This window comes from Eleutherodactylus coqui, chromosome 12 (assembly GCF_035609145.1).
Source record: "Eleutherodactylus coqui strain aEleCoq1 chromosome 12, aEleCoq1.hap1, whole genome shotgun sequence".
Classification (NCBI taxonomy): domain Eukaryota; kingdom Metazoa; phylum Chordata; class Amphibia; order Anura; family Eleutherodactylidae; genus Eleutherodactylus; species Eleutherodactylus coqui.
Genome location: NC_089848.1, coordinates 119,201,533 through 119,218,628, shown reverse-complemented (window position 1 = coordinate 119,218,628; position 17,096 = coordinate 119,201,533). Strand labels below are relative to the sequence as shown.

The following is a 17,096-nucleotide window of genomic DNA, read 5'->3' as shown; positions in this document are numbered from 1 at the left end:
GCACTCCCCCAGATCTTCTCACCCTACAAGACACTTATGAGGCTGGATAACTTGACACTTACTGGATAGGTTATCAATAGTTGATCGTGGGGGTCCACCATTTGGGATACCCATCATTCAGCTGATTAAAGAGGCTGTGGTGCTGCAGTCTCTTCACAGGCCTGTGATGTCATGTTTAATGGTGGCTTGAGAGCAGCTCAGTCCCATTTAAGTGAATGAGACTTAGCTGCAATACCAGGCACAGCCACTACACAATGTACGGTGCTGTGCCGAAAATGGAGTGAAGTGATAGCAGAGCTTACGGGAGCACTGCTGTCACTTTAATCAGCTGATTGGCTGGGATTCCAAGTGACAGACCCCATCTGATCAACTATTAATTAGCCCCCCAAAAAACCCTAGGGGTGTTCATAACTTGCTGTGGGGTTTTTTTTGGAAATTTTGGTGCAGATTTAACCCTTTCAATTGAATTCAAATTGCCTTCCTATTCAAGTACTCTATTGTTGTTTCAATGTATTTAGATATTGCGCTGAATGAGTCCTTTTGATTGCACATGTATGTAACATATAGAGAGCTTACCTCCCAGGTCTGAGAGAGACGACTGACTGATGCCGTATTCAGCCCCATTATAATGGCGAAGAAAGAATTCAGATTCCTCTGAGCTTTGCAACTGGAAGACACAATAAATAGATTGTAATGCATTTTGCCCTTTAGTTCCCGTTGACTATGTACATAGATAGCCCATTACTACATAAACCGATGGCACATCCCTACTACATAAACCGATGGCACATCCCTACTACATAAACCGATGGCACATCCCTACTACATAAACCGATGGCACATCCCTACTACATAAACCGATGGCACATCCCTACTACATAAACCGATGGCACATCCCTACTACATAAACCGATGGCACATCCCTACTACATAAACCGATGGCACATCCCTACTACATAAACCGATGGCACATCCCTACTACATAAACCGATGGCACATCCCTACTACATAAACCGATGGCACATCCCTACTACATAAACCGATGGCACATCCCTACTACATAAACCGATGGCACATCCCTACTACATAAACCGATGGCACATCCCTACTACATAAACCGATGGCACATCCCTACTACATAAACCGATGGCACATCCCTACTACATAAACCGATGGCACATCCCTACTACATAAACCGATGGCACATCCCTACTACATAAACCGATGGCACATCCCTACTACATAAACCGATGGCACATCCCTACTACATAAACCGATGGCACATCCCTACTACATAAACCGATGGCACATCCCTACTACATAAACCGATGGCACATCCCTACTACATAAACCGATGGCACATCCCTACTACATAAACCGATGGCACATCCCTACTACATAAACCGATGGCACATCCCTACTACATAAACCGATGGCACATCCCTACTACATAAACCGATGGCACATCCCTACTACATAAACCGATGGCACATCCCTACTACATAAACCGATGGCACATCCCTACTACATAAACCGATGGCACATCCCTACTACATAAACCGATGGCACATCCCTACTACATAAACCGATGGCACATCCCTACTACATAAACCGATGGCACATCCCTACTACATAAACCGATGGCACATCCCTACTACATAAACCGATGGCACATCCCTACTACATAAACCGATGGCACATCCCTACTACATAAACCGATGGCACATCCCTACTACATAAACCGATGGCACATCCCTACTACATAAACCGATGGCACATCCCTACTACATAAACCGATGGCACATCCCTACTACATAAACCGATGGCACATCCCTACTACATAAACCGATGGCACATCCCTACTACATAAACCGATGGCACATCCCTACTACATAAACCGATGGCACATCCCTACTACATAAACCGATGGCACATCCCTACTACATAAACCGATGGCACATCCCTACTACATAAACCGATGGCACATCCCTACTACATAAACCGATGGCACATCCCTACTACATAAACCGATGGCACATCCCTACTACATAAACCGATGGCACATCCCTACTACATAAACCGATGGCACATCCCTACTACATAAACCGATGGCACATCCCTACTACATAAACCGATGGCACATCCCTACTACATAAACCGATGGCACATCCCTACTACATAAACCGATGGCACATCCCTACTACATAAACCGATGGCACATCCCTACTACATAAACCGATGGCACATCCCTACTACATAAACCGATGGCACATCCCTACTACATAAACCGATGGCACATCCCTACTACATAAACCGATGGCACATCCCTACTACATAAACCGATGGCACATCCCTACTACATAAACCGATGGCACATCCCTACTACATAAACCGATGGCACATCCCTACTACATAAGGGGCAGCCAGCACACACATCATCATTCTGCACCCGGGCAGCAGCCGATGTCTATGCTCTGTATGGGACGGTCTTGTCACACTGTATATTGAATACATTGCTTGATTTACAGTCCCTGTAATGCAATCTTCTGTTAGATTGTAAGAGCTGCTGCAGCCCGTAACCGGAGTAATGCATCGCCTTTCTGTGTCAGCTGTAATGGGAAAGATGATAAATGATCCCGGAGCTTGTAGGACGGCGGCGGCGAAGAGTAAATCATCAGGGATCGCGGCTGAACCTGCTTAAACCTTAGAATAGTAAATAGAAGGAGACAATCCTGCAATGGCTTGTCGAGTCATAAATGACACAGGAAGCGTGTGGAGCTCATCAGTCTGAGCCACAGAATGCGCATTAAAGGGGATTCCGGACAGTTACTATTGTCTGTCTGTCCATGGGAATCCGATCGGCTGATCCTCCAGCATGCTGTCAGTGCAGCGGGGCGTCTGCATCGGTGGCCAAAAGGGTTCTAGACAGCTTCACTTCCCATTAATATCAACACTTCCAATTTGTCATTGCGGTCGGAGCCGGAAGTGCAATAAAAGGCATTGCTTCCATTCATTTCAATGGGAGTGAAGCCTTCTGTTATACTTCTGGCACTGACAACTGGAGTGGATGTTCGGTCCCACTGATCGGCAGGGATTCCGAGCTGCCGACCTCCAACGATCAACTATTGATGATCTGTCCTGAGGATAGGTCATCAATAGTTATTACCCAGAATGCCCAGAGAAATGAAGGAGAAAAAACGAAATAAAAAAAAATCCCCTTCTGGTTGCTCCAGGCAACGACTCTAGTTTCGCTTTAGTTTTGATGAATTTCCCCCATTATCTCTTCAATGCAAACATGAAATGCATGCTGAACGGTCATGTGATCAAGTATCTCCAACTTACTGAGCAGCGATCTTGATGAACTTTTTCACAAGTTGCACCCGTTTTCCAAGCTGACTGCAGAGGAGAATCTCCGTGGCCACCCAGAGCTGAACCTCGTTACATCTCTGTAGTAGAAGGCTCAGGTTTAGGGTGTTCTCCGCCTTACCCTGTCTGCTGAAGGTGAAGTAAATCAGCTCTTGCTGTAAAACAAGAGACAATTAATGAGACGTGGTAGAAATAGAATTGTGTACAATTAGCTGCTTCAGGACTTACTGGATCTAGGAAACTCATGAGCAGTAGTCTCAAATGTGCTTCATCTACTTAAAGGGGACCTGTCTCCGGTTAGGAGGACCGTAAACGAAGTTATAGAGCCCATACAGCAGGTTCCCTGGAGTCCAGGGAGGTATTTATTATACTTCTCCAAACTCATTACCTTCATACACAAAGCTCTCCACAGCACCGCGCCGCCTTACATCGCCTCCCTCATCTCAATCCACCACCCAGCCTGCACCCTCTGCTCAGCTAATTAAATCAGATTGAGCGCCCCTTTAATTCGAAGCTCTCATTGCCGCCTCCAAGACTTCTCTAGAGCAGCACCGGTCCTCTGGAACGCACTACCAAAACTTTCCTGTCCTACTGACTGCAATCCCTGCTAGCTGCTATTAACCGCCCCCTGCAGTCACACCGATTCAGCCACTCTACGGCTTGTGTCTGACCATTGTCTATGTGTATAGTATCCCTCACTCTCCACCCCGCCATACCGTGTACACCTCCAGCCCGCCATACCGTGCACACCTCCAGCCCGCCATACCGTGCACACCTCCAGCCCGCCATACCGTGCACATCTCCAGCCCGCCATACCGTGCACATCTCCAGCCCGCCATACCGTGCACATCTCCACCCCGCCATACCGTGCACATCTCCACCCCGCCATACCGTGCACATCTCCACCCCGCCATACCGTGCACATCTCCACCTCGCCATACCGTGCACATCTCCACCTCGCCATACCGTGCACATCTCCACCTCGCCATACCGTGCACATCTCTACCATACCGTGCACATCTCTACCATACCATGCACATCTCCAGCCCGCCATACCGTGCACATCTCTACCATACCGTGCACATCTCCAGCCCGCCATACCGTGCACATCTCCAGCCCGCCATACCGTGCACATCTCCACCCCGCCATACCGTGCACATCTCCATCCCGCCATACCGTGCACATCTCCACCTCGCCATACCGTGCACATCTCCACCTCGCCATACCGTGCACATCTCCACCTCGCCATACCGTGCACATCTCTACCATACCATGCACATCTCCAGCCCGCCATACCGTGCACATCTCTACCATACCGTGCACATCTCCACCCCGCAATACCATGCACATCTCCAGCCCGCCATACCGTGCACATCTCCAGCTCGCCATACCGTGCACATCTTCAGCCCGCCATACCGTGCACATCTCCACCTCGCCATACCGTGCACATCTCCACCTCGCCATACCGTGCACATCTCCACCTCGCCATACCGTGCACATCTCCACCTCGCCATACCGTGCACATCTCCACCTCGCCATACCGTGCACATCTCCACCTCGCCATACCGTGCACATCTCCACCTCGCCATACCGTGCACATCTCTACCATACCGTGCACATCTCCAGCCCGCCATACCGTGCACATCTCTACCATACCGTGCACATCTCCACCCCGCCATACCGTGCACATCTCCAGCCCGCCATACCGTGCACATCTCCAGCTCGCCATACCGTGCACATCTTCAGCCCGCCATACCGTGCACATCTCCACCTCGCCATACCGTGCACATCTCCAGCCCGCCATACCGTGCACATCTCCAGCCCGCCATACCGTGCACATCTCCAGCTCGCCATACCGTGCACATCTCCAGCTCGCCATACCGTGCACATCTCCAGCTCGCCATACCGTGCACATCTCCACCTCGCCATACCGTGCACATCTCCACCTCGCCATACCGTGCACATCTCCACCTCACCATACCGTGCACATCTCCACCTCACCATACCGTGCACATCTCCACCCCGCCATACCGTGCACATCTCCACCTCGCCATACCGTGCACATCTCCACCTCGCCATACCGTGCACATCTCCACCCCGCCATACCGTGCACATCTCCACCTCGCCATACCGTGCACATCTCCACCTCGCCATACCGTGCACATCTCCACCTCGCCATACCGTGCACATCTCTACCATACCGTACACCTCTCCACCCCGCCATACCGTGCACATCTCCAGCCCTTTACCTTCTGTATACCCCCATTACTTGTAGTATGTAAGCACGTTGGAGCAGGACCCTCACCCCTATTGTTTCCATCAATTTATTACTTCATGTAACCGTGGTTTTTGTATCTTTGTTTCTTGTATCTGTCCTCCCCTATTTTGTAAGCGCTGCGGAATATGTTGGCGCCATGTAAATAAAGATTTTATTATCTGGCTCCCCAATCCAGCGCTGCCACCCCTGAAAGTCAGCGCAGACCGTGCAGCTGAACCGCTGGCTGCATGCTGTGCAGACACTCCCATTGATTGTTATGTCCCACAATCCAACCCTCATCCTCCTCTAGGTTCTGCAGTCAGCCACCACAGATATAGCCGGGCCCCTGCTGTCTCGCTCCTCCACCACACTCACACCGGCAGACAGTCCAGACTCCAGAGAGCACAGTGTCTGCAGGCTGCATGCAAGGCTGGACAGGTCTGGCTCTCTGCCTGCCAGCGTGGCGATGCTGCCACATGATGTCGGTATACGGGTCCTCTCTGATCCCCTCACTAGGTGCCCGTCTACCATAACAGGAGTTTCACTCACTGCCACGGCCCCCGGAAGCACAGCCGCTGCACGCCGCTAGGGCAAACTCACTGCCACGGCCCCCGGAGGTGCAGCCGCTGCACGCCGCTAGGGCAAACTCACTGCCACGGCCCCCGGAGGTGCAGCCGCTGCACGCCGCTAGGGCAAACTCACTGCCACGGCCCCCGGAGGTGCAGCCGCTGCACGCCGCTAGGGCAAACTCCCTGCGACGGCCCCTGGAGGTGCAGCCGCTGCACGCCGCTAGGGCAAACTCACTGCCACGGCCCCCGGAGGTGCGGCCGCTGCACGCCGCTAGGGCAATACTGTTTTTTCCTCTTTGTTGTCTCAGTAAGTCCTGTACTTTACGTTTCGTATTTGCTGTTGAGTTTTTATATACATCTTTTTTCCGTAAAGGCCTTTTCATGACTCTCTTTTCGTACTTTGACTAGGTAGTACTCGTCGTTACATATAATGCCTATATAAAATATATCGCATCTCTGTAATCAGATGACTTATTTATACATGATGTGTAACATTCCCAGAACACGTCATTACCGCACCCAAACAATCATACTATATGTAAGCAGATCATACACCCCCCATCCACACTACTGCATGAAGAAAACACTCAGCATGTCCTAATTAGCACCAATATAGCCCACGTGGATTTAATATATGTAGCATACACGTACGCACATGCGCATTTGTGTGTATTGTACGTGTGTGAATATGTGGGACGCATACGGCCGTGTGAATGAGCCCCAATAGGATGCCTAACCCATCACGCCCCTCACTGTGATGAAAGCACAAATCCCAGCAGGCAATCAGCGACCATGAACTGCTGACTGGGGGACATCCTTCAAGTGACCACATATGTCGCGGCTTGACCTGAGCGAGATGCTGATTGCTTTTGATCACTGGAAGCATAAATGACTCTGCTGGGCGCCGATGCAAAAAGCTATTTTGTTAAACACTAGAGAGGATCTGATATTTTGTGACCGGCGCACAGAGCTGTGAGTCATTCTGCATGTATCTAACGGTCCACGGATGATGCAGACCGATCTCACCGCTCACGATTACGGATCCCGCTATAGACGAGACGCTCGGTTCATTCTGGGGTAATTATCTATAGAACGTCTTCTGCAAGAAATTACCTCGTGTATCGAATTAAAGAGACTCCAGTCAAAACTGGTCAGCTCCAAGGCGATGTCCCAGGTGTTCATCCCCAGGATGCGGACCGATCGCTGCTGCGTCTCCTCGCTCTCTGGGAAGGGGTTCTGCAATAAAAGCCCAGTGTAAACACTTCAGTCTGAGAGGGGGATTACAGCCGCGGTGTCAGCCGTCCGGGCTGAGAGCACTTTGCTCTTTCGTGCTTGTTCACCTTCTACAAGATTATTCAGTCAATTTAGGAAAGGCCGTGAAAGCGAAGGAGGTGATGAATGGACACTCACTGAACAAAGCGCTCTGGGCGGAAATTCAATTATAAAGGGACTGACCAGGCAGATAGGATGATGGACATAAATGTGCTGCTTAACTCGCTCAGCGCTGGCCGAGACCGCTGCAACGTCCCCCACCGCAAATTACTCTTCACCTGTAAAATAAAGGCTATACAGCAGCATTACAGGAGCCTCACTAGCCGAGCCAGAGACCTACGGCACACCGATGGGGGGCAAGACCCCCGAAACAGCTGTCTGTATGGTTTTCTGATTTGGTTTTCAATTCCCAATCATTGTTTTAAAGACTTGTTTAAAGGGTCTGACATTGACTTGAAGGAATGCTGCCATCCAATAGGTGGCGCTGCAGAGGTATCGTTCCATCTTCCTTATTTGCATATATTTCCCAGAGGAGCCTGCATGGCCTTACTCACCTCCTAGATGTCTCCACACACCTTCTAACTGCTCTCCTTAAGGAGAGACGATACCCCTCAGGACCCTGAAGATCGCACACAGACATCCTGACCAACACACTATCGTTTAAAGGGGTGCCCGCTACCGATCATGTATGTTTTCACCAAAATGCTAACATTTTATACTACTTCGGCCTCGCACATCGGACCCGTCCAGATACGGTCTTATTTACACACAGGCTGCATGTTGGCAGGTGTTAGCGGGTCTTATTTCTCATCCGTGAATAGGACATGTAATGAGTAGGGATGAGTGAGTATACTCGCTAAGGCACTACTCGCTCGAGTAATGTGCCTTAGCCGAGTATCTCCCTGCTCGTCCCTAAAGATTCGGGGGCCGCCGCAGCTGACAGGTGAGTTGCGGCAGGGAGCAGGGGAGAGCGGGGGGGGAGAGAGAGATCTCCCCTCCGTTCCTCCCCGCGCTCCCTCGCAGCTCCCCGCCCCCGCTCATTAGGGACGAGCGGGGAGATACTCGGCTAAGGCACATTACTCGAGCGAGTAGTGCCTTAGTGAGTATACTCGCTGATCCCTAGTAATGAGTTCTAAATGTCGGTGTGTGTACCTCATAAGCTATAATGGAGCCGTGAGCTGTCTGTGCATTAACAGGGACAGCACACGCACCCAAATATGCTAATGAGCTGGAGGCCATATTAAAGGGGTTGTACCACAATTGCAAACTATACCTTATCCACATGATAGGGGTTAACTTGTTGGGGTATCAAAGATGAGACCCTCGCTAATCTTGAGAAAGGAACTCCCATGTTCCACTCTGACTGTCACTATGGGGCTCACTTCTGCCCCCACAAGGACGTCACTGTTAAGGACGCGCTGGCTGAGCATGCGTGGTCAGAGCTCCATTCAGCTGAATGGGGCTGATGGAAATAGCCAAGTAGGCGCCGCTCGAGTATCTCCGCAGTCCCATTGAAAGTGAATGGAGTGTCGGCACACTTGTGTGACCAGCGCTCCATTGAATCCCCCTCTCATTGTGGGGGTGCAGTAACTCCACAGTGAAGAGGATGGGGGACACGGGGCACCTGTTTTTGAGATCAGTGGGGGGGTTTCAGCAGTGAGACCAGACTGATCAGCAAGTTATACTCATCCTGTAGTTGGGGAATAACTTGCATTGTGGTACATCCCCTCCAAACTGGTCTCTGATTTTGGCTTGCCTACGTCATTGGACATAACGCTGTATATGAACACACGGAGCGCTAGACAAGAAAACTACAGAAAAGATTTATTAAGACTGGCATGTCAATACGCTATCTTATTATCGGTGTCGGCGCAAGATGAAGAGAGGCATACTTCATATATTAGGCGCATCTCTGATGCTTCCTGCGTCTACATGGAAATGGACACCAGCTAGGAGGTGGCGTAGATTTTAGGTATAATTTACTTCCGTTTCTGGTGTAAGTTATACATAAATATGTTGATCTGGGTGGCCACGCCCCCTTCTGATAGCCATGCCCCCTTTTCAGGAAAGTGGCGCAGAGTGGTGCACCTCTCAAATGTTGCTACATTGTTGCACAATCAGGACTAAAACAGATGATAAATCTCCCCTACATTCAGACAGCTGCAGTCCCGGGAATCTTAAAGGGGTTGCCTGGTTACTTTCATACTCCTGGCCATCCTCGCCCGCTCCTTAAGACATAGAGATGAATAACATAGCTGCCATTGCAATTCCATGCAGCTTTTGCTGTTGGATGCCCATCATATGATCCTGTTCGCCCGGCCATTACTCAGAGCAGCGAGTCCTCACTAGTATTACCAATGTGTGAGGGTTGGATGATCCGATGGGCTATTCACATAGACGATAGTGCTGGACTGACAGACGCATGCGCAATAACTGCACATGGGCCAGCGCCAACATCTTGGAGACTTTGAGAATGAAATTACTACACCTGTCACCCCAGTGTTAGCGCCAATGAAGTTGGTAGAGCCGTCCTTCAGGAGGACTGGAGGAGGACAATGGCGGATGCATCAAGCAGTCCATCAGAGGTGATTATTAACTATTAATGGGGCGTAATAGCGCCATGTAACAGGAAACAGATAACTGAAAATGTAACCAGACATCCCCTTTGATGAAACGTACACTTGGGTTAGTTGTCTAAGCCTAACAATTTGGGCGGGTCATGTGTATGGGGCTTCTCAGAACCTCTTAGAAATGGGGACCAAAGTGGTCTTTGATTTACATTAACCCTTCTGTCACTTTTCAAGGTTCCATCTCAATGCCATTTTTAGCATGTGGGACTGAACCCTCCCGACCAACATCATAGGCCTTTCACTAGCCAAGCCAGGATCCTACTGCACCCCGAAACAGCTGTCTGTGTATGGATTCTGGCGTGGTTTTCAACTCCCAATCATTGCTCTACAGACCTATATAAAGGCTCAAGCATTGATGTGACGGCCATCCAGTAGGTGGCGCTGCAGAGGTATTGTTCCATCTTCCTTAAAGTATTTGCAGACTGAACCCTGTGACTGAAAGCAGGGATGGAGGGAAAACTGTAGTGTAAAGAGCGCCTTACCAATCGCCTTTATTAACCCGTCATGAATTAAATTTAGATGAGCACTAATGTAGCATACAGGTAACAGCCGTTATAATGGAGAACAGTCACATCATCATTATACCCAGGACATAAATTAGGGATCATAAGCTGTAACATATATACCCCACGGCACCTACCAAAGTGTCACTCTTCCGGTAAGTGTACATGCGACTGGAGGATTCCAGGGACTTGGAAAGCGCCATTTCCGTTGGCAGAAGTTCATGTTTCTCTGCAGATAAAAGGAAGGCAGAGGTTTAGGTAATCAATCAGTGATCGGGGGTGATAATCCTGTCGGCTGCAGACAACTCTGTTCCCGGTTTACAAAGCGCAGGCCTGCCAGATGTAATTGCCGTATTAAGTGGAATACAATTCCTGATGACCAGTAGGCGATATCAGTTGTAAAAAATGCAGGAGGGACAGCAGAGGAGGGAGCAGAGGAGGGAGCAGAGGACAGAGCAGAGGACAGAGCAGAGGACAGAGCAGAGGAGGGAGCAGAGGACGGAGCAGAGGAGGGAGCAGAGGAGGGAGCAGAGGAGGGAGCAGAGGAGAGAGCAGAGGAGAGAGCAGAAGACGGAGCAGAGGGCCGAGGAGAGGGGACGGAGGAGAGGAGGGAGGAGGGGACGGAGGAGAGGAGGGAGGAGGGGACGGAAGAGAGGAGGGAGGAGAGGAGGGAGGAGAGGGCCGAGGAGAGGACGGCGGAGGGGACGGAGGAGAAGATGGAGGAGAGGATGAAGGGTCACAAACTAGTAAGCGCTGCTGGTAAAAGGGATAGTGGGATATTTTATGTAGAAGTGTTATTATGGGCGCTCTTTCTATAATCCTATATTTCCCTGGAATCTTCAGTAATCAGGAATCCTGGATAAAACGGCACTAATAACATGTTCTGTTTGAGCTAAAAAGTACACAGGAGGCGGCGGAGGACGAGGAGCGGACGAGAACATAAAAGAACATTTTAGACTCCATCCTAGGGAACCAGGACACGACTGTGGTGTGAACCAGGGCTTAGCTTCTGTTCACATGGTGGAATTTTGCAGAGGATTTGATGGGGAATCCACACCAGTTCCGTGTCCTATTACCTTCAATGGCAAGCTGCGCCACAAATTTAAAATCTGACTTCCATTCTTGTCATGGATTTTGCAAGCAGATCTGCCCATTAAAGCTCTGTGTGTATGCGGGTCAACATATACATAGATTTCTGCCGCAGCTTTTAATGGTGGGGTCTGTGCTGTAAGATCTGCATTGGATTTTACGGAAAAAAAACATACCCTTAAAGTGAAAGAGCAAACTAGCGCTGAAGCGGCCGTAGCGGGGCGTTAGCACTGAGGCGGCCGTGGCGGGGCGTTAGCACTGAGGCGGCCGTGGCGGGATTATACACATTGGGGCAGCAGGGTTGCGCTATTGGAATTGAGGTGGAAGGGTTGGGATATATGATTCAAGGCTGCAGTGTTCGGATATTAACACACTTGATAGGGTATTCCAGGACTTTCATCCCTTGTACCATTGATAACTTAGGACAGGTTGATTGGCGGTGGGTTGCTGTTTGGGACCCCCGGTGATCAGCTGATCTAAGCCCCTACACTCACTGCAGCCAAGGCAGATGTTGAGATGTTGACAGCTCTGTCTTCCTTGGTGTCGGAGCCAGAAGTGAAATAGAAGACATAGGTCCCATTGATTTCCCAAGTGGCGGACCCCCGCTGGCCAACTATTGACGATCCCAGAATATCCCTTTAATAACAAGTGACAGAATCAATGACAACACATTCTGAGGGCCTAACGATCGGTCTGCAGCCGCAGAAGAAGCTTTTTTGGAAATTTTGCACACATGTATTGAGTGTCTCCAGCATAATAGACATACGGGGCCTGGCATTCAGTTTGCTGGCTGTTATACGGGAAGTTGGCTGTACCCAAGCTGGCAATATCTAGTAGATGGTTCTAGAGAACCTTTCGCTGACAATTATGTGAGGTGCCACCAAGAGATGACATATTGATCTTTCTACTAGACCTCTGACTGAAGGTCAATGTGCCGCCTCCGGAGCTGTAATCCAGTATATAATACATATGTATAGATTCTGAGAGTCAGTAAAGAGAGACCGTGTGTTAGTATATATAAAGAATGTGCCAAGTAATGGTTCCACAAGCCCTTCAGTTCCTTGTACTAAACTATGTACATGGGGCAATGATGACCACCTACTGTAACGCCCATTACTTATCTTGCTGTGTTCAGTATGTGCCGACACTGAAATCACAGCTCTATCCCTCTGCATTAGCCTCAAATCATCCCCTGTCTCCTGTTGTAAGGCCTGGATGGTACGGTTAGCAGCATTTGGTATAAGTTGTTCTCCTCCTTTGAAGTCTAGGGGTGCAGGTGGCTGCAGGCTGGGGTCCGAATAAAGTCACTGACGGCTGTGCCTGCAATTACCAGTGCCGGCCACTGGGGTTGACGCAATCTGTGCCCACTCTGTGCCCCGTGTATTTTGCCGCTTGTGAACAGCTATTCTGAGAATAGGGCATCAGTAAAAATAGCCCTGGAAAACCACTTTACGGGAAAATGCTCTACAACATCAGAAAAAAAGGTCGTGATGAATGTCTTCGGAACAACAAGCGCCGGAGCGTTACATTTTATACTTTTTATGTTTCAGATTGCAGAAACTGCAAAAAAAATTGTGAAAATATTTACAAGCATGGAGAAAAAGTCTTCGGCCCAGGAGGCAAAGCGTTTATCATGAGCGGGGAAATTAAGCAGTCGCTATGGAAACAGAACTCTGCTAGAAAAGCGTCGCATTAAGTGCGGTCACACAGCTGAGCTCGCGCCCCCAGGGGAGGATGAATACCTGCGCTACATACTGCCAATCACTGTTCTTCAAAGACCTCGGTAATTGTGCAATAAGCATGGAAATGGAATTACCCCCTGAAAACGTGACAGTGACCAAAGCCAGATCCTCTTCTGGATGTTGTATCCGCTCAGCCACGATCTTCAAGATATCTTGGACACAGCTGGAAATCTTCGTCCTGATGCTGACGTAGGAGTGATCGGTTATGTAAACGCGGCAGAAAACTGCACAAAAAAGGCAGGGAGAGACGGTGAGCATTCCAGGGAGAACTCCATAAAACTCTGCTGCTGTCAGGCTTGTGCGCCCTGCTATGTATGGTAAGGGAGAGCGAGAGGCGAGCGAGCCAGACAGCAGCGGTCCCGGAGTCCGGCGGTCGGTTCTGGAGCCGTACACTGAACAGAGGGACAACATGCAGAGATACAATGTATCAATCTAACGGTATTAAAGCAATAAGTCAGAGACTGAGACTAAATAATGAAGCATATAGTAACAATAACAAGAGAACTCCGCATAATGCCCATTGTATACGTCCCCCATACTGGCCGCTTAGATCCTTGCAGAGAGAGGATGTTGGCTCAGTATAGAAAGCCACTACAAATCTGCCATTAGGGCAAATAATATCTCAGGACTTCTACTGAAAGTATCGCTTACAACCCTCAGCACTGGAGCGCACGCAAACCCTGAATTACCGCAGTCATGAGTGAACCTTTCTAAAGTTCGGTTTAGCCGGTTTGCAAAATTTGGGCAAAATATATGTACGTGTTTGTGTGTATCTAGGTGTGTGTGAATGCATGTGATATATATATATGTGTGTGTATGAATTTATGTATGTATGAATATGAGCCTATATGTCCCTCTCCCCACACACACACATATATATGTATTGGGTAAACGGAATAACCAATGTGCTTCTCAGTGATACATGGGTATCGGCTAACAAGCATGCGCACTGATCCCCAGCCTCGTATATTCTTGCACGGAGCGGCGGTTCTCTGTGGGATTTTTATGCGTTTCACACATGCCACTCTGGATTACATGAATGCGATGGAGTCATTAATCACATGAAGCAGTGCCGCCGCTGCACATACAGATGCCCGCAGGCACACGGTGATCTTCGGCAATGTGGCATCATAGCTGTAACATGTAAAGCGCGAGGGTTATCGCTCCGGCCAGCCGTCGGCGGCTCATACTCACTTTCCTCTATTTCATTGACATTTCCTCTGTGCTGCAGCCAGTTCTCCTTCAGACTGAATTGGTGGAAGAGCGCTCTGTTCTGTGGAGACAAGAGGGGAACAACACACCCGTCAACGCGCTTATTGTGTCAGGTTCCCAGTGAGCCCTGCAACAATAAAGCCAGGAAAACTCCCATCCAGCTAGCACCTAACTATACGATATCCAGCGCTTCACACAGCCACACAGCGTAGGAAAGGGACGTCCGGAAGACGAGCGAGCGAGAATGGAGAGGATCTCACGCTTCATCAAGATGTCCCCACTATACAGTAGAAGATCCCAGATCATGAAGAGGACATGTAACCCCGTAACTGCTGTGCGACCAGTTTATGGCATAGACACCATGGAACACTATTGTGTCTGGTGCTTCAAATGTAACATCAGCCATCTACTCATAAGAAGCGCTTTACTCCATAATCTGATCATCTCCTGACAACCATCCAGCATGGTAAGCCAGGGTCACATCACACTGCTGGGTCCACCAGACGTACGTCCCAGGAAAACACAACTGTGTGTCTAGACCAGTGCCTCCCAAACTCCGGTCCTCAGGGACCCCCACAGGTCATGTCTTCAGGATATCCTATGGTAAGAACACCTGTGGTAATGTCCGAGGACCGACAATAATTACATCACCTGTGCAACACTGAGGAAATCCTGACAACATGACCTGTTGGGGGCGCTGAGGACTGGAGGTGGGGAACACTGATCTAGACTGTGCAGAATGTCCGCCATTAACCCAGGCTGAAGTCTCTGCTGTGCGCTTCTCACCGAAATAGCAAGGTGAATACATACAGTACCAGAAGCAAGCTCAGTACATAAATACAGCTGGAGAACCAAGCTCAGTACATAGATACAGCACCAGAAGCAAGCTCAGTAAATAAATATAGCTGGAGAACCAAGCTCAGTACATAGATACAGCACCAGAAGCAAGCTCAGTACTAAATACAGCTGGAGAACCAAGCGCATAACATACATACAGCACCAGAACCCAGTTCAGTAAATAAATACAGCTGGAGAACCAAGCTCAGTACACAGATACAGCACCAGAAGCAAGCTCAGTACATAAATACAGCTGGAGAACCAAGCTCGGTACATAAATACAGCTGGAGAACCAAGCGCATAACATACATACAGCACCAGAAGCAAGCTCGGTACATTAATACAGCTGGAGAACCAAGCACATAACATACATACAGCATCAGAACCAAGCTCAGTACATAAATACAGCTGGAGAACCAAGCGCATAACATACATACAGCACCAGAACCAAGCTCAGTAAATAAATACAGCTGGAGAACCAAGCTCAGTACATAGATACAGCACCAGAAGCAAGCTCAGTACATAAATACAGCTGGAGAACCAAGCTCAGTACATAAATACAGCTGGAGAACCAAGCTCAGTACATAAATACAGCTGGAGAACCAAGCGCATAACATACATACAGCACCAGAAGCAAGCTTCGTACATAAATACAGCAGGAGAACCAAGCTCAGTACATAGATACAGCACCAGAAGCAAGCTCAGTACATAAATACAGCTGGAGAACCAAGCGCATAACATACATACAGCACCAGAAGCAAGCTCAGTACATTAATACAGCTGGAGAACCAAGCGCATAACATACATACAGCATCAGAAGCAAGCTCATTCAGTACATAAATACAGCTGGAGAACCAAGCGCATAACATACATACAGCATCAGTAGCAAGCTCACTCAGTACATAAATACAGCTGGAGAACCAAGCGCATAACATACATACAGCATCAGAAGCAAGCTCAGTACATAAATACAGCTGGAGAACCAAGCGCATAACATACATACAGCACCAGAAGCAAGCTCAGTACATAAATACAGCTGGAGAACCAAGCGCATAACATACATACAGCATCAGTAGCAAGCTCACTCAGTACATAAATACAGCTGGAGAACCAAGCGCATAACATACATACAGCATCAGAAGCAAGCTCAGTACATAAATACAGCTGGAGAACCAAGCGCATAACATACATACAGCACCAGAAGCAAGCTCAGTACATAAATACAGCTGGAGAACCAAGCGCATAACATACATACAGCACCAGAAGCAAGCTTCGTACATAAATACAGCTGGAGAACCAAGCTCAGTACATAGATACAGCACCAGAAGCAAGCTCAGTACATAAATACAGCTGGAGAACCAAGCGCATAACATACATACAGCACCAGAAGCAAGCTCAGTACATTAATACAGCTGGAGAACCAAGCGCATAACATACATACAGCATCAGAAGCAAGCTCACTCAGTACATAAATACAGCTGGAGAACCAAGCGCATAACATACATACAGCATCAGTAGCAAGCTCAGTACATAAATACAGCTGGAGAACCAAGCGCATAACATACATACAGCATCAGTAGCAAGCTCAGTACATAAATACAGCTGGAGAACCAAGCGCA

At 48.9% G+C, this 17,096-nt stretch overlaps 1 protein-coding gene across 2 annotated transcripts in view; it reads right to left on the bottom strand.

Moving 5' to 3' along the window:
• Positions 1-17,096, bottom strand: part of RAPGEF5 (Rap guanine nucleotide exchange factor 5) — a 267,845-nt gene that overhangs the window by 18,808 nt on the left and 231,941 nt on the right. For both annotated transcript variants that reach the window (XM_066584672.1, XM_066584673.1), the window contains 6 exons: positions 14,623-14,701; positions 13,503-13,652; positions 10,735-10,826; positions 7,306-7,428; positions 3,343-3,521; positions 577-667 (listed from right to left, as the gene is read on the bottom strand). In XM_066584672.1, coding sequence (XP_066440769.1) covers positions 577-667; positions 3,343-3,521; positions 7,306-7,428; positions 10,735-10,826; positions 13,503-13,652; positions 14,623-14,701 — 714 coding nt within the window. The remainder of the gene's footprint in view (positions 1-576; positions 668-3,342; positions 3,522-7,305; positions 7,429-10,734; positions 10,827-13,502; positions 13,653-14,622; positions 14,702-17,096) is intronic.